Below are 24183 nucleotides of genomic sequence, written 5' to 3'. Positions count from 1 at the left end.
TCTTTTGGGTCTGTCTGCGAAGCTTGCATCACTATTGCCCATGCTGTACCCTTTCTGGGTGGTAATGGAAGCTTGTACGGATGCTGGCAGTACCTGTTTTGGTGACTATTACCTTAGGAAGATATTCTTGTTATACATACACAACATATTGTCTTTGTAAGCCTTGTGTACTTTTTAAATCAACCTCTGACTTTCTTGCATATTTCTGAGAAGTTGCCTTCTCAAAAAGTTTCCTAGTGGAGCACCTCTCACTTAGTTTGCCTCCTTATGGTTGCAGGCTACTCCAACTGAAGCATCTGTCTTAGTGAGTATTTCAAACCGAAAGTGAGCCTTTTAGGTTTAAGTTTAACGTAATAATGATACACATGTCTGTACATTAAACCCAGACCTTACGGATTTGCCAATGCTTGTTTAGTTTGCTTTGGTAATTGCTTCCTTTAAGTAAGCATATTGCATGCTTAACCCCACCCTCACACCCCCAGCCCAGAGGCTTCATGCGATTGGTATACAAATTTAATACTTTGAAGATATTTTCCTTGATCAGAACAGTTTATTTGACGAATGCGTTTTAAATGTTTAGGACAGTGATTCTTAACCTTCTAACCTTTGTGGAACACCACTGAATCACTGCTGGAAGCTGGGAACCCCAACCTATGCAATTTCTATGATTTGAACCTCAAAACAATGCACAAAAACAAGTATTAATTGAGCTAACATACAAATTTCAAAGTATTTTATTGAATTCACAAAGAAATACAAAAATCGAGATTTGAATTTTTTGGGGCTTTTCAAATGTGGTCTTATTTCTAAATGATGAAGCATTTTGCTAGACTGTAGTGTGAGGAAACCCCCCCCCCCCCCCCCGCCACATTCTTGGACTGATGCTGCTCTGTTTTCGACTCTGAGAGTGCACTGAATGCTGCTAACCAGACCACAGTGCCAGTGTCCTACCCCTTAAAAAGTGCATTTCGAACAGGCTACCACCAACTGAAAGAGACTGACTTACTTATAAGTCCCTAGTAAATGGTACCCAGGGCACGTAGGGCAGTGTCCACCCAGGGCTTCAGCACCGATTGTGCCACCCTGTGTGTGAAACTATAAAATGGCAGCCAGCCTGCCACTGCAGACTGGAAGAGCAGTGGTGACACTGCCAAGCCGACTTTTCCATTCAAACCAATGGCAAAGCCCCCCCACTTCCCATAACAAATATGTAAGTCTCCTCTAAGGAAGGCATATTGAGCAGGCAGGAAGCAGTATATTATTAAGTAAGACATGTTTTATATATAGGTCTTGGGAGCAACATTTCCAAATTGTCATTTTGCTGTGGGACAGTTAGCCGACCCCATAGACTAAAACAGAGTTACCGGCTGACCCCTCAGCCTGGCTAACAACTGAATAGAATTACTGAGATGGGTACTGTAAGGTATCAAACTAATCATGGTCTTACACCCAATCTGATGCCCAAGTAGAATTTAATATCACTATTAAAGAAATGCCAATTTTAGAAAATTGCCACTCTGTGACCCAGTTTGTCCAGTGGCCTCACAAGGTCGCTAGAACCAGACAGCTTTTTGCCCACTTGGGAGTAGTGTGATTAACTACCAGGCCTAGCAGCAACAGTAGCCTGCTACAGGTAGAGGTGTCCCTTCACAGAAAGCCACTCGGGGTTAAAGCCCAAAAGGCAATCTTCAAAGGCGGAGCCGCCTGTGGTGGGCAAATGGCAATCACACTTTGGTTGCCCTTTGTTCAGGTAGACAGGCTGGTGGTGGGGACAGAGAGGGGAGACTAGTGCCCAAACTGGGTTTTCTGTGGGAGTGTAGCCCACAGGTAGCCATACCTCTAGGGTGGGATACCAAGCTCCTAAGAGCCAAGGAAGGTTTGAGACATCTATAAAGTGGCCAGAATAGGGTGCTCTGGGATTGCTAAGTGCCACACATATCCAGAAAGTGAAGGGACCTGGTAGGCCATTGGCTAGTGACCACATAATCCCTCAAGGCCCTTTCTAGACAATAATATGGCACCCTGTAACTAAGATCACACTGGAGCTGGAATGAGGACAGAAGAAGGACTGTCCTGCTGACTCCTTGATTTGGAAAAGAGAGGCTGCACCATCTTCTGCACTGCATCTGCTATACCTTCTGCTAACGAAGAGAGGAAAGTGCTTGTGGTTCCTGGCTTGAGAAAAAGTTGCTTCCCAGCTAGAGACCAAAGAAATGACTCCAAGGATCAGTCAGCTGACCCTTGGAACCAGCACCAGGGCCATCAAAGCTGAAGTAGCTCACTTCGGCAATCAGTAGTCACTCTGGAGGAATCGTTGTGGACTGCCGCTGGGAAACCCAACTAATCGATCCTCAATGTCAAAAATATGCACCCCAGCCAGCCGGACCTGGGAGTGTTGTCCCGGTTCAGATTGGTAGCCCAGGAGGGACACTAGCCTCAACCAAGGGATATCGCTGAGACTGCTGTGGATGGAGACCAAAGGCCCAGCTGCAACTGGCCTTTTACTGTCTCAAAGAGGACTTCGAAGGAACCCGCCCTCTGTGGCCAAAGGCACCCCATCTGACCCGTGGAATGAGAAATCCCACATTGGCACCCCGTCAACTGCACAGCACTCAGAGATTCCTTGAGCAGCTTCCATCTCCTGCAATCTGCAGCATCAGGACCACACCATTGAAGACTATGGCGGTTGTGCTGTGAAGATTGCAACTGGACTAGAAAATGTTTTGGTGGCCAGGTAATTGTTTAAATACTCCTTACTTGGCTCCTGTGCGAGAGCTATCGGCTTTGGGAAGGTGTTTTAGCCATGCTGTACACCAGTGTGGCTGCTGTTCAGTATGGCTCTAAAGATTAGTGGTGTGGCATGGGGTAGATTGGGGTAAAGTGGAATGGGGTAGAATGTAATGGGGATAGAGTGAGATTCAACAAAGTGGGGTGGATTGAGGTCAATTGGAGTGGAGGACTTGGGTAGCATAGCGTGGCAGAATTGAGTGGGGTAGATTGGATTGGGGTAGACTAAGGTTAGTGGGTAGATTGTAGTGATGTGGCTTGGAGTGGCGTAGAATGGGGTGGGGTAGATTGTAGAGGGGTAGATTGGGGCAGAGCGGAAAGATTGAAGTGGAGTAGATAGGGGTAGATTTTAGTGAGGTAAAGTGGAGTGGGTAGACTGGGAGGGGTATATTGTAGTAGGTAAGATTAGGGAGGGGTAAATTGGGGTGGGGTATATTGGGGGAGTTGGGTAGAATAGTGTAGTAGATTGGAGTGGGGGAGTCTGAGTTAGGGTAGATTGGGGTAGACTAGATTGGAGTAGATTAGAGTGGGGTAGAGTGGAGAATGATATATTGAGGTAGACTGGAGTGGGATAGTATGGGAGTGGGGTAAACAGCAGCATAAAGGGGTACAGAGGAGTGGGGTGGTATTGAAGTGTTGTATAGTGGGGTGGTGTCGATAGGGGTAGGGTGGGGTAGACTGGGTAGAGTGCAGAAGATTGGGGCCGGGTAGATTGGGGAGGGTTATATTGGAGAAGGGTAAATTGGCCTGGGGATGATTGGAGGGGGGGAAGGGCAGATTGGGGAAGAGTAAAGTCGGGTGGATTGGTATAGACTAGACAGAAGTGGGGTAGATAGGAGTGGCGTTTGGTAGATTGGAGTTGGGTAGATTGGGAGGATTATAGTCATGGACGTCAATTCATCAAAATCCCTGGGGTAGAGGATGTGACATCACATGTCATGTGACCCCGACCTGATGTCACAGGAAGTGAAATCACAAGGCATTCGACCTGATGACATCACAGAAAGTGACATCACATGGCCTTTGGACCCCATGAAATCAAAGGAAGCAACATAGCTATCTCAGGACGTCATGCATCTAACTTTTGGTTTGTTACGTCACACACAGAGGCTAGAAAATCTCTACAGATATAAAAATAGAAACAGACATACTTCAAATCCTATTGAAAATGAAGCTACATACATTGTTTCAGCTAGTATTTTCAGATATGCAATTAATATAATTTAACATTGATTAAGAACCTATAAAATAGTACACAACAATAGTAAATATGCTCGTAAAGCTGAGCGCAGCCCAGGCCTCGAACAATCTACACGCATGGCGAGTGAGATTTTATCAGGGCGAGATAAATTTAGGACCTACTCGCCTGTTTTGGCGAGTTGACAAAGAACAGGTGCTCTATTCAGTCAGAGTGAAGGAGCAATAAAGAAGCCTTTAAATCTTGTTTTTTATCTGGTCATATTAGCTCTGTATTCAGAGACAGAAGTCAGAAGTCAGTTTACAATTACTTTTCATTCTTTGACTCCAGAGCTCCAGGATTTTGCAAAGTGAACTCACTGACTTGCTGTACGAAGTGTTAAATGAACAGAAGTGGGGTATCATTTTTTTCCTAACGCACATTTAAATAGCTAATAAGTCAACTTTACAAACATTTTAAAATATATTTAAGTAGTTGTAAAAGCTCAATGTTTGTACTTCTGTGTGATGAAAAAAATATTTAATAAGATAAAACAAATAAGTATACTTTACTTGGTGATGTGCAACTGCTAAATATGTTTTCTGAAACCCAATTTACATAGATTATTGTGAATACACTATATAGTTTTATCAGTAAAGCTGCAAGGTAGTTGGAAGGCTTTTGGCAATTTATTGGAAATATACGGTCTGTAAATGATAGGGAACTGCCACATCATGCTTTAGTAAAATACTTATTAATAGTAAGTGTTTAAACATGAACTAAGAAACACTCCTGCCTCTGCCCTGATGCAATGCTATTAGTAAACTGGGAGGCAAGTCAGGGATCATGTGAACCCTATATGTGGCCTAGATTCTTATTACACACGAGGCAAAGATTTAGTCTATTTAATCTAACAAAAGAGTTTTGTTTTGTACAGCAGAGATGCTGAACTAGCACATTTAAAGATGCACTCATATGTGAGAACGAAGAAAAAGGCGAGAGATTTAAAATTTTAATATTTGCCAATGATCATACAATTTGATACCAGTTTACAGGTCAAGTACATTACAGTTAGTTCGAGTAGATTATTCAAGTTACTCGACCTGCGGGTCTAGCAACATATTTATGATTTTTTTAGGCCTGTAGCCATTATCAATATCAAATAACTTATAAACTGGGAAGGGTGAGGGGCCTATAATGTTCAAAACAACCTCACTTTATGATTTGTTTAAGAAGCTAAGAGCACTGTGTAATTAAATCTCAGTCTAGTAAATTAGGGAACAGTGCGATTTAATGCAGTTCAAGTTCTCCCAGCAATCTCCCTTTCCCTGCCATGGTATACATACTTTTAAGCCTGTGGAGCCATTGAACCTTTCCAGGTTCACTATCATTAATTTCTTCAACAGAAAACATGCACATCAGTGGTAGAGTATTGTGTTGATCTATAAATATGCTTGTTCTGCATCAGCATACCTTAACAGCAAAAAAACATCTTATCTAACGGCCATAATGCACAAATGCATGAACGCTTGCTTTACAAATGCAGATGTTACAGTCAGCATTTGAGAATAACTCCATCAATCACTGCTCCTAAAGCAAAACTTTCCACATTTTCTAAATCCATCACACACACATAGAGACGATGAATCAAGTGTGTGTAAATCAGTGTATAGAAAATGCTACGTGAGGCTAAGTAGACTACAAGGTGTAGGAATCACATGTCAGCTGTACTGGTAGGCACATTTTAAGAGTGCTTGGTCTGGAGAAGCACAAACTCAGGATTCAGAACATAACACAGTGGTTGGGGTTGACTTTAATAATAAAGTATTTCTACCCAAACAAACCTTTCTTAGCAACATCAGGACAGAAAGACTTGAAAAAAACAACTTTCTAACCTGTACCGTGCATCTTGCATGCAGCTCTTAGATGGCAGTTCATAACTCACTGTGGTAGAGTACGAATGTAACTTATGAACTGCACAGTAACAACAGAATCTCTGTGACAAAAGCAGTAATCCACTGAGCTATCCACATAAAGTATTGTTCTTTGTAAAGCATGGTACACTTCCTTTGCAGCAGGCATATCAACCGCTGCACTACCTTTTATAAGTGAAAACTGCCACGAGACAAACTCCCATCATTCTCTAGCAGGTACATTAATAAATCTTCAGAGGTAACTTGACACTTTTATTGTTGCCTGAAAACTGCTGACTATACAAAAAACTTTGCAGTGCTTTTAAAGCTGCTGCACTGATACAAAACCCGCCCACACAAACAAAACATGCCCCCACCCTTTGAGCCTCCCGGTGACAAATCCGCCTATCGCCTGATGCCTGGTACGCCCTTTCAAGCCTTGGTGGTGTTCAAAACAGCAATAGTCAGTCCCAAACTTGTGTTGATTCCACTCAGTTACTCTAGAGTGCGGACACCCAGCACCCAAGCAGCAGGTATGAGTCTGACTCGACTCCGACACCAAGGCCACGCCGCATCAGCGCAGCTTTTACTGCCAAGCGGCGGCTGGCCAATCATTTTTGCAGGGGCTGTCATCATTGGTGGCGTTTTTGCGTACTGCCAGATTGACGCCTTTTGGACCGGTTCGCAGTCCCAAACACAAGGGTACACATACCGCACCAGGCACCACGTCCTCCTCAGCTAGTGAAGTTCGCAGCAAGTGCATAATTGCACCTACACGCACGTGCTGCATGTGTTCTTCACTTCAGCTTCCGGTCCAGGTCGACAGCAAATACATACAATGTATCAAATCAATGACTGCGCCGGCCGGCCCAGGGTCACAATAGCCGATACATATAATGTATCAGATCAATGACTGCCCCGGGGTCACCATAGCAACAAGTGAGGCGAGGTTTTCCCCCACCGAGGCCCAACTTTCAGGCTATCATGATTTTTCTGCAGGCAGAGCTTCAGCACAGCAGTCCAATCAAGCGCTGTTCTCATTGCTGCTGACTTTATGCCACCAGAGCGCATGCCAAAGCTGACAAACAGCCAAGGGTCACAAGCAAGGTGGCAGGGGTCACAACGGATGGCTTTGGGGTTGCAGTTGTGACCCCTGCCAACCCCCAATTGACATCCATGATTATAGTAGGGTAGAATGGAATGGAGAGGGGTTAGATTGGCATGCAGTAGATTGTAGTGGGGCATATTGAATGGGGTAGATTGGAGTACGGTAGTTTGGGGTGGGGTGGGATAAATTGAGTGGGGTGGAGTGGGTTAGACTGGACTGGAGTGGGGTAGATTGGAGTAGTGTGAGATAGATCAGAGTGAAGTGGAGTGCCGTAGTTAGGGTAGAGTGGAATGGAGTGGGGTAAATTGGGGTAGAAAGGAATGGGTGGATTGAAGTGAGGTAGATTGGAGTTGTACAGATTGGAGTGGAGTCAAGAGTGGAGTGAGATAGATTGGGGAAGAGCGGAGAGGGATAGATTTGAGTGGATTGTAGTAAAGTAGGTTAGGGTGGAATGGGGTAGATTAGGCAGAGTGGAGTCGTTTGTGCAGAGTAGGGTAGATTAGAATGGAGTGGGTTAGAATGGAGTGGGGTAGATTGAAAAGAAGAGGGATGATTGGAGTGGAGTAGTTTGGAGTGGGGTAGATTGGCGTGAATGCATACAATGCCCTTCACAACACCGGACCTTCATACCTGAACAGCTGCCTCCACACACCCAAAAGACACCACCGATTAGCCCAGCTGTCTCTGGCAACCGCTCCACATATCAACAAGACCAGAACAGGAGGAAAGTCCTTCTACCTCGCAGCCAAAGCATGGAACAACCTCCCCCTCAACCTCTGGCAATCTCTTACATTGCCAAAGTTCGGGAAAGACCTCAAGACCTGGCTTTTTGGATGACTACAGCACTCAACGGAGCAGTCCCCCACTCTCCCCCCCAGCACCTTGAGACCCTCACGGGTGAATCGTTGCGAATTACTAACTTTGATTGATTGATTGACAGCTAATAGCAATCCAGATAGCTGCACCTAAAAAGGGCATCTGTAAACCTCTAAACTATACAGGCGATTTGATAGCTACATCGATTTACTGAGAGCCCTGTTCTTTACACTGACCACTGCTTGGCTGAAATAAACTGAGCTTCCGCTGGGAGGAAACTCGGACGAAAGCTGGCAAAAAAAAAAACACCTTGTATACCCCTTTCCTGTAACACACCCAACAAGAGGGATTATTTAGGTTCCCATCATCATGATTTTTTTATCAATTAATACCCTCTTTTCGAAACCCTACATATACAAGAATTAATGAGATTGTGCTCATTAGAATACCGGACTCAAGCCCCCATAAACCTGCTGTATCAGCAATTAGCCTTTATTACAGGCATGGTGGGCACAATTCTTTCATCTGTAGATTGTCATGTATTTCTTGCTCCAGCAGTCAATGGTCATTGCCTCTTAACAGGTTTCATTCTTTCATCCAGTAATTATCTCATTTATCTGATGCACATGTAATAAGTGACAGTTTATTCCTAGCCCAGTACTTGGCCTCATTCATCCCTCGCACCCGCAATCTGACAAAATGTACTCGGCCAATACCCATTAATTCTTGGGCCAGGAATGTGCCCTCACTCACTGTTTGCACCAGTAATCTGTTCCTTTCATAGCACTAAGTCATTTATCCTCTATTAGTTCACGCCCCTGTGACCGGCCCTCATTGATTCTTGGACCACGGATCAGTCCCTCTCGTTCATTGCATCAGTCACCTGACATGTTTTACTCTAGCTCAAGTAATCAGTACCTATTGATTCTTAGCATGTTTAATTTTTTGCTCCAGTAACTGTGATTTATTCTAATACCAGTAATCAGTGACCATTGATTCTTAGACCAGTAATCAGCTATCTCATTCTTGGTACAAGCCTAATTTTTTCCAAAATAATCATCATTAAAAACCAGAGAGGTGTACATACATAGAAGGACCCAAAATTGAAGAACCTTATAGGGACCCCTCTCAGCACCTGCTTTTTAGAACTGACGGTGCCATGCACCGGCAGGACCCGGCCCACGTAAAGCGTGGAAGGACCTCCGGTCAGCTCTCTTCATTCACTGTTTCAGTGTCGTTCACGTTTGCTTGCGCTCGCCTCAGCCTACAGCATGTGGATTTGGCTCCGCCAACTTTAGCCTTTGATTGGTTTCATTATGAGTGATGGCATTTTTTAGTCTTGCACATGTGCACATCTACCTATAAAGTCGCCTATAAAGTCGCCCATTTCAGTGCCAAGGCTGTTAGGACAATCTCAGCTATCTTTTATTTTTTAATTTATTTTCGCGATGGACATTTTTATGAAGAGTCCTTTTTTATGACTGCATGTTTTTAGTAACTTTTTTCCCCATAAATAAAAGAATGCCACTTTACTCATTTTTATTCTTTAACTTTTCAATTTCATTTATACTATTAATGTCTATTGCATATGTTTGCATTAAAACACAGACTTGCCAATGCTAGCTTTGTTCCTGCAGCAGTAACCAATGAATATTGATTTATAGCACAACCCATTGTTTGCAGCCAATAATCTGGCCTCACTTATTTCTTGTGCCATTGATATGAATTAATTCCTGGAACAATAGTGGGTCTCTTTCATTTTAGCACCATCAATCTGACGTAATGCACCTTGCACAAGTAAACGGTCCAGATTATTTCTTAGACCAGTAATATGTCCCTTATTTCATTACAACAAAAACCAATTTTGCACTAGTAATCTGGTGTTTCCATCTCTACACCACTCATCGGTGCACACAGATTTTTAGCACATTTCATATTTTTGCACCAGTAATCTAATCTGAGCTGATTTGTTTCTCGCAACGGTAATCAGTACCAATTGATTCTTTGATTATTAATCGGTCCTACTTTCTTTGCACCCGAAAGCATGTATCCTTGCGCCGTTATCAGTGCGCAGTGATTGCTGAACCAGTTCCGGTTCCTTTCATTGCTTGCACCGGTGATCTGACATAATTGATTCTTTGACCAATGGTCTGTTATTGTTCATTTCTTGCACCAGTAATAAGGAAAACATTACTTATCTGTAGCACTGGGTTTGCAGCGTGTGGTGGTGTAGCAATAGATTGCATACTGTGCACATTTTCTGACACTTAATGGTAGGCTTGAAACATTACAAGCAGTTTTTCTTCAAAGGAGGGGTCCCTGTTTTGAAGTGACTCGTGGTACCACCTCTGACCCCCACAATGCCAGGAATCAGACGCCATCTTAGATTGTGTCCCCCCCCCCCAAGAGAAAGTCTGTCTCTTTCTTGTTCTATTCCAGAGGTCTTCAATCTGTGGGGCGCGACCCCCAGGGGGGTCGTGGAGTCCTGGGAAGGGGGTCGCAGATTCTGTTGGAGCGTGCAGCAGTTCCTGGCGTCAGGCTGATTGAGGCCGGGTGATCACGGTGGAGGCCTAATTCACGCCTCATTAACAAGTAAAGGTCTTCTGAAGACCTGTGAAGTACTTGGGTGTGCCTTTCTGTGTGTCCCGAAGCTGTTTCAGCCGGGCTCACTTACACGTGCTGGGGAGTGGAGGGGTGGGGGGGGGGGGCGTCTGGGGGAGGAGGCTGTAGCCCTTTGAGTTCTATCAATGGACTTAGCTGTGGGGTTTATTTTTATTTTTAACGTTTTATATAGCGCTAGCTTAACCCGTAGGTATCAGAGCGCTTTACAAACACACATAGCAAACAGCAGAAGGACATTACAGTCATTGGTTTAAGTCCCACATACCTGGCGCCTGTGCAGGAGAAATGTGCCTGAAACTGTTCTTCACCGTGAGGTGTTTATACAGCCTGTCTGCCCCCTCCCCCCCCCCCCCAAGCAGGGAAGCACAGAGATGCCCTCCCATGAGAGAGGAAGAAGGAAGAAGACACAGAGAGATACTGACCCCACCCCCATGAGAGAGGCACAGAAAAGGTGGGTGGATGAAGGATGAATGTATGTGTGGATGGAAGGATGAAGGGTGGGTGGATGGATGGATGGAAGGAAGGATGAAGGATGGATGGGTGGATGTAAGGATGAATAGATGGATGTGTGAAAAGGTGGGTGGATGAATGATGAGTGGATGGATGTAAAGATGAAAGGGTAGATGGATGGATGAATGGATGGATGTGTGAAAAGGTGGGTGGATGAAGGATGGATGTATGGATGAAAGGGTGGATGGGTGGATGAAGGATGGATGGATGTGTGAAAAGGTGGGTGGATGGATGGATGAAAGGGTGGGTGGATGAATGATGAGTGGATGGATGTAAAGATGAAAGGGTGGATGGATGGATGAAGGATGGATGGATGTGTGAAAAAGTGGGTGGGTGGATGGATGGATGAAAGGGTGGATGGATGAAGGATGTATGTATGGATGGATGTGTGAAAAGGTGGGGGATGAATGATGGGTGGATGGATGGATGAAAGGGTAGGTGGATGGATGAAGGATGGATGGATGAAAGGGTGGATGGATGAAGGATGTATGTATGGATGGAAGGACAAAAAGGTAGATGGATGAAGGATGGATGTATGGGTGGATAAAAGGTTGCATGGATGAATGATGGATGCATGGATGGATGTGTGAAAAGGTGGGGGGATGAATGATGGGTGGATGGATGGATGAAAGGGTGGGTGGATGAAGGATGGATGTATGGATGAAAGGGTGGATGGATGTATGGATGGAATAATGAAAGGGTGGATGGATGAAGGATGGATAGGTGAAATGGTGGATGTATGGATGGAAGGATGAAAGTGTGGATGGATGAAGGATGGATGTATGGATGGATGGGTAAAAGGTTGCATGGATGAATGATGGATGGATGGATGTGTGAAAAGGTGGGTGGATGAATAGATGGGTGGATAGGTAAAGGATGGACGTATGGATGGAAGGATGAAAGGGTGGATGGATGTGTGAAAGTGTGGGTGGATGAATGATGGATGGATGGATGTGATGAGGTCTAACAGGCGCATTTATGGTTGTCGATAGTTGTTGATGATGAGGAGTACCAGTTTCTAGAATCTTTTGTCGTAAGGGGGTCCTTACGCCTAAAAAGGTTTTACAAGGGGGTCTCGGCATCAAAAAGTTTGAAGACCTCTGTTCTATTCTAACATGTTCTCTACCTGTAGAGCAAAGAGGTGCTCCCCGCCCAACGGTAGCCCAACAAGGTACTACTGGACTTCGGGACAGAAAATAAAAAACGTCAGCAAGTCAATCAGAGCATTGGAATTAGAATTATGTATCTAGTGCTTGTTCACCAACATAGGTATCAGGGTGTTAGAAACAAGAGGGAGGGAAAAACACAAGGGGAAAAAAACTGCTTGGTCAGCGGAACAGACAAGTTTTTATAGTCTTGTAGGTGGGATGGGATGTGCTTTATGTACCGGGAAAATCATTCAAAATGTGGGGACCAAGAAAGCAAAGGGCACCGCCTCCAGATCTGGAGCGTTTAACACAGGGAATTGAAGGCAGAATTAGAGCGCAAGCATCTCACCGAGTTGTAGTGTGTGAAGCATGTGGAAATTATCATTTTAAAGTGCCATTAATGGTTCTATGCGTAAGGCTGAGTGTTGTAAATGCAATTCATTGTTTCACCGGAGGCCAATGGAGCTGGATTCTTACCAGAGTGGCTCCTTGGCAATCTAAACAAGCATTGGCAAAGCCAATAGGTCTCGCCTTTGGGACCTGCTGCATAACTAAATAAGGTCCCAAAGGAGAGACCTATTGGCTATGCCAATGCTTGTTATTTGTATCCCAGCCTGTTCATCATTTACAAAGGGACCGGCAAAATAATTAATAATTTACAAGGTTGAGATTAATGAATTGACGAATGAACGAACTGATTGTCTTATATCAAACGGAAGTGAATGGCGGCGGGTTGTTGGATGAGTGGCTGGATGAATGGGCAATGATCAGATTATAGAATTTTTATTTTATGGTGGCCTTTGACCATTCGCCGCGACTCGTTTGAATCTTACCACTGGACTTGTTCCCAAACAAGGAATTGTTTTGACGGTTCAAAGACCGCCTAAACTGGTCTTTCATTTGGCGTTCTGCGAAACAGATTAATTCCTGCCCCTCCTTCGAGGGCTTGGATATACACATGTGAAAGCGTGGCACGCATTCCTAAAAGGCAATCACAATGCTCTTTATCTCTGGAAGTTACCACTGGCGATGGCAGAGGAATCTGAAATATTTGTAGCGCAAGGGTAATGTTTCATTAGGGGAGAGGGCGGGGCTCAAGGGCTGGACTTAGACTAAGAGTCAACAGTGTGATATTGTGGCTTTCCTGTCACCTGTCTAGTGGCCAAAAAACGCAGCGGTGTTGCCCACATCAGACCTGGATCAAATCCCTGCTCCAATATAATGGAAACTGTTTTTTACTTAATATCTTAAACTGACCCCAAACTGGGTAACATTTGCATTATTTTTGTTTTTTTTATAAATCTTTTTATTATTTTCAAAACAAAGAAGGAAATAGACATATCGGGTGTCATACATTCAGACATAATAATAAGGCGAGTAGGCTTAAAAACAGGATAGATGTGAGCAACGGAAAACAATTAAGACGCCTACGCTAATGTTAGGGAAGCAGGATGTGCAACAGTACAGTATACGATCCACCGTAAGCGCAGGCCCTCAGAGCCCGCCCAACCGTAAAATCAGGATAATTAAAGAAGCATGAGTACCAGATACTAGAATACAGTCAAAGTCAGGATGTTCCGCAAGCTATACTTATCAAAGGAAAGTAGAAGAGAGTGCGAAGAAAAAGAAACCATAAAAACAAAAAAGGAGGACAAAACAATAAACCCATCCCCCCACCCTGCACCCCTGCATATGGCTGTCGCCTAACCCCAACTAGCAGCATGCATGTCGCCCCAACTAACTAATACTAAAAAACAGTAAATGGAGGAGGGCATCTTCATACATGCCCCCGGTCCCCCCTCCTCCCCGCCAGAATCAGAATCCCCAGACGATGGTCAAAAAATCTATTAGGCAGCAAATGCGTTGCGCAACAGGGGAAACTTAAAACACCGCCCAACCTCCAGAGAGCATCAGGATTGCAAACCCCATGTCCAGCAAGACTCGATGCCAAACTCAGACACTTAGTCCCATCCTTGACCCTTCCGTTAAGACATGTGAGCTCCTTCCGGACGAGCTGCCGCTTCTGCAGGATAGTCAAAACACAACAATACTGTACCAAAGTTCAAATCGCAACGTAGCAAAGAGATTAAAGTGCTGGGAGCTCCGTCAGGTCCAAAGACTCCCCTCACCCTTATGAATTCCCAACGTTGTTTCATCCACCATCTTAGCGGTGCCGATGTGTAGGGGAGTGACGCAGTTACAAACCAGCAACAGTTCCCATTGAAAGTCTCAGTAAAGGGAGCATCAAATAGTCCGTTCATAGTCGGCAACGATCGTAGGCCTGACAATCCATTTACGGCATCGAGCTCGCTCTTATCAGTCAAGACACTGGTCATAGGCGCCGACACCTCCCATAGTACGGGGTCTGCTTCCTCCATCGAAGTGGCCATTTCGGTATCTCGAGTCGTTCCGTTTCTCGTAGTGGAGCAGGGTCCGGTCCAATCTGCCCAATTCCCGACAGACGTGCTATCATTTTATGAATGTGGGCTTCAAAACAAACATGAAGTGACCCTATGGTTGCCAGCACAGTTCGTAGTGACGGTTCACTCACAGTCCGTTCCACCACTTCTCGCTCGGTTTCGATCATGTTCACGTCCCCAGAGAGCCCGGTCTCCCCGGGGGGAACAGGTGGATGCGGAACGGGCGACTGTAGAGGGGGACTTATCGTTGGTTACAATGACAATCCGAATTCCGCCACCGCAGGCGGAGATCCCAACCCAGCGAACACCGGCGGGGCCCTAACCGGGCCACCGGGCCAAGGACCCCCGCCTACCGCTTCAGTTGTGCCTCGTCACCCCTCCTTCGATGTTCACCAATTCGGCCAACCGTCGTCAACATTGGTCCAAAAAAACCTCCACTTCGGTAGACCGGACCCTGTCGCACCACTACACCCGATGTTGTTCAACTGGAACCCGGCTGGGCCACTACTCGAGACCCCGGCTTCCAGGCTGGTCTAGGCCGCAAACTGCCACAATATGTATCTTCGTCTACAAAACAGGTAGAAATCTCGGGATCGCACCATTAAGCTCTAGTCCGGTTTGTACACACGGAGGTAGGGCGCAAAAACAGGACAAATGACAGGATCTTCTGGCGGGAGTCGGAGGTCGGCGGAGCCGGGAGCTTACGCGGCCATCTGGTTTGCTAGCGTAGCTCCTCCTCCTGCATTATTATTAAAGTTGAGCACAGTAGTTCAGTTTCTGATGTGCTCCACTTAAATAGCCAATATTGACATTAATAGGTCTGCCACCAGTGAAAAGAGATATATGCTGCTAGACCAAATGAGACAGAGTGATTTGGCGAGGGTCACACAATTTGTTTTAAAAGGAAAGCCAGGATCACAAAGCTTTTTTTCGAGTTCTACTCTTTATAAATTAAGAACATGACTCTGGCAAAGGCACAGGAGCTTTAGTGCAGAGATCAGGCCTCTATGTCTTCTGCAATTGGCTATCGTTTCTGGAGGTTGATGGACGGTTTGGGGGGTGGGGAGGGGGGGGAAGAGGGAGGGTAGAGAAGGGAAAATGTCAATACTGCCCCGATCACAAGCACAGTGTCATAATCTGGAGCCAGCCAATTCCAATAACCATGGAGCCCTGTGGACACAAACGAGAAAGGCCTCCACTCTCAGATTTAAATTAACTATCTTCAGGGGTGATATCCGATGAATAATAATAACATGGAGGGAGGAGGAGAAGGCAGCCACAGCCCGAAGAGAGGGAGAGCGCATTCCGATAAATTACGACGCGCACTCTTGTGGAGGTGGGGCGGAGGGGACACACACAGTGTTTCCCTTGCGGGAGTGAGCAGGGGCACCATCTGTTTGCAAGATAATTACAAACAGATGTCACCAAAGCTCACTATCGCAAGGGAAACGCCAAATGTGCACGTGTTGCAATAGAAAGCAATGCAAAACGTGCACGTTTTTGGCCAGAATGCTGATCGATTCCAAAAGGTCCCCTCCTATGCAGCGCATGCGCACTGCGTAGGCGAGACCTAAAAAGCTTGATCATCTCAAACGGAAACATTTTGGGTTCTTTTGAGCGGACTCAGAGTAGATTCTATTAGGTCAAAGTAAAGGATATTAAAAAAACAACAATCCTGGATAGGATAACAAGTTGAAACCATCTGTGCATGGAGAGGGTGACGCAGAAAAAAGAAAAATGTTTCTTAGCTGTTTCAGGTGTCGAAGGCTGCTACTATTTATTTATCTTTGAGGTATTGTCAATGGCATATCTAAAGTTTGCATTAGAGATGACCCTGCCCTTTACAGTAAGGTCATCCTCATAATCCGAGTTAATAGATTGTGGAGAGTGTAATGGAGAGGACTGTAGTGGTGGTGCAGGTGCAGTATCAGCTTACTTTTTCTTTGGTATAGGGAATTGGCTGATCTCATCGGAAATGGTTCCTGCAAATGTGGCAAAGGTGACTGGTTGGTTAAGGCACACCGCCCAGGAGCTATTCCTCAGAATGGTCTATTCGAGGTCCATTTGCAAAGGGAAGGTCCTCAGTATGGAGTTGGGGTATTTTCTCAGCGTTGGACCCCAAACTCCTTGGGGTAGTCTTTATCCAGGTTGTGGGCTTTTATGAAGCCACTAAAGACCTTTCTTCTGGAAACAAGAAGTAAGCCTACATTTCCCACTGGACCTTCACAGTAGCCGAGGGTTTCACAAATCTTCGTAGAGGTCAAAGCTCTTAATATCCTCTGTTTCTGCTCCAGAAGATAACGCCGCAGACTCATGGTGCTATATATTTGCATTGTCTGCCCACCTTCTCTGTCTGTATCCAACTGTCTTTTTTGAAGAATACACTGTTACACCTCAAACAGGCACTTTTGTTGTGCTACCTGGGTAGACAAAGGTTACAGGCTCAATATTGGTCTTTTTATGAGGCAAAACATAAATAAGGTTCTTCATTCTCTTTCCACATATGAGTCTGTGATATGACCTGGTCACAGGCTCTTCCGATGTCTAGATCATGAGGTGATTGTGGTTAATCCGTATTTTTCAATGCTGTGTTATGAGGTCTTGTGCTTCTCAGTTTTGCAGCATCAGAACTGTTCTTCAGTGAGAAGCGTTTAGAGAGCCATCAAAACACGCCAGATGGGTGGGAAAAAGAATCTGAGGTGCAGTCGGTGTCCTGGTGCACTGTGGGTCTTCGGGGAGGTACCACAAGTCCTATCTAAACTGAAACTTATTCGAAAAACAACTTGTATTGTTCCAAGTCTAACACTATATGGCAGGAGTGTGCACAGCATGTTATTCATAGCTACACATTCTACAAACATTTCTTTCAACCCTTGAAACAGTAATCGGTCCTCAATCATTTATTACACCTACTACAGATGTCCTTTGATTCTTAGAATAGTGATGTTACTTCATTAATTGCACCAGTAATCTAGCATCATATTTTTAGATCTCGCATAGGCAGCGCATGAGCTGTCTCTTCGAGACATGCTGTATCTAGGATACGGGCTTGAACAAATGCCCATCTATGTCATTAGTTCCTCTTGCTGTCCTTTAGAAATGCTGGCTTTTCATTGGTGAATATACTTAGTAGTCCCTCTTTTTGGAATTTTGTATCCTCCCATGAGCACTGACCCTCTTACAGGTTTTCTTACTGTTCTTTCGACTTAGAGAGAACTTTATTTTTTGTTGGCCTGCCTCTTTGCTAGTTAACAGTGTTATTTACTTGTGCAATGAAACTTCACTCGATTCATATTGCTTGCTGTGTACTTCATCCCTCCCACAACACTGCTTTGGTGGCCTCTTCTCCCCGTGACTCCCCCCTCACCCGTCCTACAAAACTGCTCAAAAGGCCCGGACCACCTATCTGAGGCCAGTGCTGTTTTACTCCTTTGGTTAATTTACGCAGTCTACCCCACCCCTTTGCACTACACTGCTTACCACCCAACCCCGTGATCCCATTTGAATTCTTATGTTATTTTAAGTTAGTCTCTTTTATTTATATAGCTGCTGCTTCTTTTTAAATAGTATAGCATTCAAGGTTAAGCCGACAAAAGACTCCCACATGGATCCCCAGCATCCCAGTCGGCAGATCTCACTGCTGAGCCGTATCCTTTCCATAGCCATGTTGTAAGGTGCAGAACCATATTTGACCAAAAGAGGTGCCAAGGGAAACCTAGTGACAGCCTATGGTACTGCACACTCTCAACCCGGCTTGTCTTCGTGGCAGCGCAACTCTAGTTTCTTGGTGAGGTCGCTGCTTGTTTTACTGCCTTTTTACAGCATGCAGTAATCACGTCTTTTTAGCTCCAGTATTAGTTGTGCAAGTGTCATGTGTGCCTTCTTTTATTGTGCTGTAGGCGCAATTCTTCTTAGGTTAATGATTGTTGCAATCAGGCAATGGTTCTATGAAGGTGACGCTCATTATATACAGGTTTTAAGAATATAAAAGAATAAAAAAAAAAAAAATTAGTTTCACACTTGAGACTCTGAATTCCCTCCATAACTACATTTATTTGCCTGCAGTGTGCAGTATGTCACATGCATAGCGTGCAAACACGTGCTGAAAAACATTAATTCTGTGTTCATGTCTTTTTATTTGTTGGCTCTTGTTTCTGCTTGGTTTGCTATACTTTCTGAACACTTTGAAATTGTATTTGTTGCCAGATATGTCTGACGTGTTTTAACATGAAGTGCAATATGCTATGCTCTGTGGAGATTTCAGGAAAATGACTGCATATATCTGTTTAGAATTTTAATTTCTTCTTGTGAAAGTCATTTCTTGGCAGAAACTTAATATCTCAAGCAGCCTCTTTTTGCTGCTTATATTTTCACAAATTCCACACATGACAAGAAACCTAAAATAAAGTCATTTGAAACCTTAAAAATTGAGAGCCATCCATATAAATTGTGAGCGTGCCGCTGGTATGTATGTCCTTCCGACAAAGAATTGTAAATAAAACAAGCGTTTGCATTGCAATAGGTCTCGCCTTACTAAAAGTTTGATCTATTGGCATTGCACTTAATAATGCAACGCCAATAGCTCAAACTTTCACTGATGCAAGACCTTTTGTTTTACAAAAGCTTGTTCAAATACCTATTTGATTCCCAATGTCCATTGATTCTCAGAGTAGGAAATTGTCCCTGTACGTTTTTTGCACTGGTAACAACCTAACCACCTTTCTTCTGACCTATCATACCATGCGGTCACCTTTCTACGGCCAGGTAACATTCTGACCAAAGGCCTCAGACAACCTTTGATTCTCGGAGTCCTCACGAATTGGTTAGAGCTCCACAGCAGGCTCCAGAGGTCAAACTTTCCATCCTCAGTCTTTTGCTTTGAGCAAAGCACTTCTAACAGATGCTACAATTAGTTCTTGAAAAAGGACTTGCCTAATGAAAACATGCATCTAGGACTGCATCTAGACATGGCTAGATAAGAACGCGATAAGCAAGAGCGTGGGAAGAGAACAGAACATGGCTGCCCCTACACGAAATGACAGTTGCTACATGCTACTTCAAGGGGTGGGGAGGTGAGAAAAATCTTGCCATGTGTAGTAGGACAAAAATAATTCCACTATTCATGCAAGCATTTGATCATCTTTGTTAGCATGAGGGGCATGAAGATTTCGGGGTGAAGGTGTGAGACCCCGAACTGACCTCTGAGGATGAATCTCAGCTTACCTAGGTTTGGCGAAGGCAGCTCTCCCACGCTGGAGGAGTCACTGTAGGTGCTGTAGGTACTGTAACTACTTGATGTCTGCTCGACAGGGCGCTTCTTCAGACTGCCATCGTATGACTTGCAGTGGTGCTGCCGCCTTTTCTTATTCTTCACCAAGATCCTGCCAAGCAGCTCTTGAGGGCTGGGCAGGGCAACGCCGGCTTGCAACTAGAATAAAAGAAGGCATTGCCATGTCAGTTTGATAGTATTGGAGAAGGGGCACAATTCAGAGATAAAGGTGTGTTCTCAACAGTCATAACTAATAATAATGTACATGTTGCATTGCAGTGGTGAGGTAACAGGGACCCCCTGAAAGGGATACATTTCCTGGGTCAGGGTTAAGCAAACATATGCAAGGGTAAAAGCCCAGGCCAAAAATATAAAGTCTGACAAAAACAGGAAAAAGGACACACCGTAAGGAGAAGAAGGACTCAAGGAGAAAATATTATATGATAAAGTAGAAAGTTTAATTACATTAATAAAAAATTGATATGAATATATTCATTGATACACATAATTATAAAATAAAGGATAAAAAAGTGATTTTCATAAAATAAGTTGCTACTACAAAGAAATATGCATAGGTCACAAGAAAGTTATTAACATAATGATAATGCCCAGACAATGTTGAGGATGCTGAAGGCTTTTACCCTTGCACATGTTGCATTGCAGAACTTCTAGTTTGCTTATTCTACCTCACACTTCAAACCATGAGCCATGCACGTTGCACGCTAGGCTTGTATCGTGCACTTCTCGCCTCTCTCCGACTCGTGGCATCTTGCTTGATACAGTACTCCGCCACCACGTCTACCCCCAATCCTGATTCACCTTTCTTAATTTACTCCATGTTGTGTATTACACTTCAAAACCCGGCTAAACTTTTTCCACTCCCTGTGTCGCACTGCTTTGTGATAAAGGTTTCCAAGGAAGGCGTGGCTACAGCCTGGCACACATATCGGGATAGGCCCTTGGTTCCCTGCAGCAGATGAGGAAGAAAAGGCAAAGTCAAGCATGCCAGGCACTGGTCCTTTTCTTCCCTAATAATGTTTTTAAAAGACAAAGGGATTTTAGAGCTTGGCAGAGAGGGACATCCACCAAAAAGTGGCAGATATCCTTTCTGCCTTATTTAAAGTGCAAATGTTATCGATTTTAATATGGCAGACAGAACATTCCTCACTTTTTGGCAGCTGTTACGCATCCACCCTATAGTGACGTTTTACTGCAGTTTTGCTTCAACTTTTACTTTAAATAAATGTCTCTTAATCCAGCGACATGATCCAATGTACAAAAGTTAAACAGAAAGAATCTTTATCATATGTTTGCCTAACGGATAATGCATGATTTATGTGACAAATCTTCATGGATTTGGCTTGTGCGCTGGTTCTTAAAGCCAAGTCAGACATCTGGCCTGGCTCTGCGATGGCTTACATTGTGAATCTGCTGGCTTGCTCACCTCCACTTTCCGACCAAGAACATTCCAGTACACAAATGCCTAGCATTCTCGATTTTTATAAACTACATGAAGCAGGATGCTGAGATTGCATTAGGGTTCCCATCCTTAAATATCTCTAACTCTCCCTCTTTATTGAAGAAAGAAAAGGATTGATGTGCTCGTTCAAAGGGATACTACTCCACCTGCCGTTCAGGAAAAAACTCAAGACTCAGCTCTTCTAACCTTCCTCTACCCATGTGGTATGTGTTGTATCTGTCCTTAGCGCGGAGATACCCCATGTGGGGTGAGTCAGGCGCTTTATAAATGTGAACAATAAATAAAATAAAATACTTCTCCACCCCCCAGAATAAGACAAATACTTTCAAATGACTCCTGCTAAATGATTTACTCTCCATAGGTTGCATCATTCCTCACATCCAATGAACCCACCTTGATGCAAATATTTCAGTGATACCTTACCGGATATTTCTCGAGGGGGTCGATTAACAGGGCATCACCGAAGATCGTTCGGCAGTATTCTGCCATCTTAGCTTGTTGCTTGGCACTATAGAATATTAGACAGAAAAATACAAACATTAACACCGACAGACTTTCCTCTAAGTAACAGCAGCATCTAGGGGGCAGGGCAGAGGCCCATGAATGGCAGAAGCTCACATCCTTTGTATAGGATGTTGTAGGAGGAGATGTGGGTAGTTCACAGATCCTGGATAGCTCTACAAGAGGCGGTGTAGCAAACACTGCACAAGTCTTGCTTGGGAACTAGCATACATCTCCAGCTTTGTTTAATTCTCTTATAATGACAGACATCCGTTACTCCCGCCATCCCTACATTTGATGTTTTACCAGGTAGAACCAGAACATATACTTACGAATCAACATGATTCTCAAATGAGAGGATAAGAGGGTAGGTGGAGGTCTTGAAAGCACTTTCAGCGATTGCTTCAATCACTTCCTGCAGGGAGAAAAGTAAGTGTTACTCTACAGTGATACTCCCACACTCTGGCTCATTAGGCCCCTACAGTTACCACCAAAGAAACATTTTGCACCACATTGTGACAGGGAAAGAGACTGTATCTTCACTGCTCAAAACATGAGACTGAGTAAAGCAATGCGAGATACGTTACTGCTTCGACAACCAAGACCTCCCTGCATCCTTCTAGAAGTCATAAAAAGGGCTCAAGCTGAACTTAAGACCATCTGGCCTTTAGCCCCAGAGAAGTTCTCACTACTAGATTATGCAATGTCTTCTTAGTCCATAAAGTTTGGAGCCAATGAAAAAGACATGGTGAGATATCTGCTCATTCATATAAAAGTCTGAAATTACGGATATAGATAAATAAACTAACATGTTTGTGAAGAAAATACTCAGTTCCTGAAGAAGTAAGAGCCATGGAGTCATGGACTATGGAAACGTGAAGACCACTAGGAAGGTTATCCAATAGGTAAATGTATACACTAAAACCACTCATGGGTTTCTAAGGTGGCTTAGTCAGGATGGCTAGATAAAAGCTCAGATCCCACTGGGGATGGGATTCCCTTACTGGAGAAAAAACACATAGATTTCCTAGATTTCTTTGGCCACTTCGTGATCATAATGTGCCCCTCGGGCATCTGTTTTGAGAGCAGACATGGCTGATGATAATTATTCAGGTTCCAGGCCTTTCGAAATCACAAAAGAAAAGAATGCCCTGAGAATCTTTAATCTACTTTTGAGAGGAGGTTGGATGTTTGTAGGAGATCGCGATTTAGGGATAAGAAGTGATGGATATCAAAATAAGAATATGTTCTGAACTGAAGCTTTATTTCTGAATGACTTAGTGGGTCATGTAAATAGGAAGAAAGGTCTTGACAAGTCAATATCATAGGCGTTAACCCAGCCCAACTAGCCAATCCTATTCAGTACTTACACTGACTGGACCTGAATGTGTGTCTGGTGGCGAATAGAGTGGCTTGAACACCCAGAGTGTGGAAAATGCACAAAAAACATTAGGGTTAAGTTGTCAATGTTATCCATTGATGCCCACATTCTTCGCTTCTTCAATGAGTAGTGTCACGAGAAATATTTTGTTGTTCAAGGCATCACTCCACAGCATATTGTCCATGTACTTCAGTTCTACATTTCCTGGATTGGAATATTTTGTTCACATCATAACAGACAATGGATAGATACCAACTACTCCTCTGAATCCTTAGCTGTAGTGCATTGGCGTCCGCAGGGGGGGGGGCAAGGGGGTGCGCTTGCCCCCCCCTGGATCGCCGGTCCATCCGGTGCTGGCCCAGTGACAATGTGGTATTATCACTCCGGCAGCGCACAGGGAGGCCGTCAACATTCCTTTTACGGACGCCTTTGGTCCCCTTAATTTTCACAAATACAGCAGGCTGTGCTGTTCCCCTGCAAGAAGCCCAAGAGTTTAAATGTTCTCTCATTTGGGGCCTCTCGCACTTCTCTTTGAACTCTAGAGGCTGCAGCAGCCCCTCCCCGACCTTGAGCAGACTGTGGACAGGCCCATTGTCATTCTGTCTGCTGCAGATCATCACATAAAGAATGACAATGGGCTGTCTGCCTTTAACGTGCCTTGCAGACATCCAACCTGTGTTTAAAAATAAATAAAAGAGTGTCAGCAAACACCGCCGCAGCAGCGTGGCCAGACACTCTGCTCTATGGGGGCCGGGTGATTCACAACAAAAGCCTCATTAAAGTCTTTTAAAGACTTGTGAAGTACTGGGGTGCGGCTGTGTGTGGGCCTGGGAAGCTGGGGTGAGGCGACAGAGGGTGACAGACAGAGGGCGACAGACAGAGGGTGACAGTGGGAGGGCGACAGAGGGAGAGGGCGACAGAGGGAGAGGGCGACAGAGGGAGAGGGCGACAGAGGGAGAGGAAGACCGATAGGGCAGGAGACAGAGAGAGAGAGAGAGAGAGAGAGAGGGAGGGAGGGAGACAGATAGGGCGGGAGTCAGAGGGAGACAGA

General features: G+C 44.5%; 1 protein-coding gene across 1 annotated transcript in view; it reads right to left on the bottom strand.

Annotated features, from left to right (window-relative positions):
• LOC147663541 (1-phosphatidylinositol 4,5-bisphosphate phosphodiesterase beta-3-like) overlaps positions 1-22169 on the bottom strand; it is a 192045-nt gene extending 169876 nt beyond the window's left edge. Inside the window, exons 1-3 of the mRNA XM_086950377.1 lie at positions 22084-22169; positions 21674-21758; positions 19725-19929 (exon numbers count right to left, since the gene is read on the bottom strand). Coding sequence (XP_086806503.1) covers positions 19725-19929; positions 21674-21739 — 271 coding nt within the window. The 5' untranslated portion in view covers positions 21740-21758; positions 22084-22169. The remainder of the gene's footprint in view (positions 1-19724; positions 19930-21673; positions 21759-22083) is intronic.
• Between the last annotated feature and the right edge of the window lie 2014 nt (positions 22170-24183).

The sequence above is a fragment of the Lissotriton vulgaris genome, unplaced genomic scaffold (genome assembly GCF_964263255.1).
Source record: "Lissotriton vulgaris unplaced genomic scaffold, aLisVul1.2 SCAFFOLD_958, whole genome shotgun sequence".
NCBI lineage: Eukaryota > Metazoa > Chordata > Amphibia > Caudata > Salamandridae > Lissotriton > Lissotriton vulgaris.
Note: the sequence above shows the minus strand (reverse complement) of the source record. Positions and strands in the feature narration are given on the sequence as shown.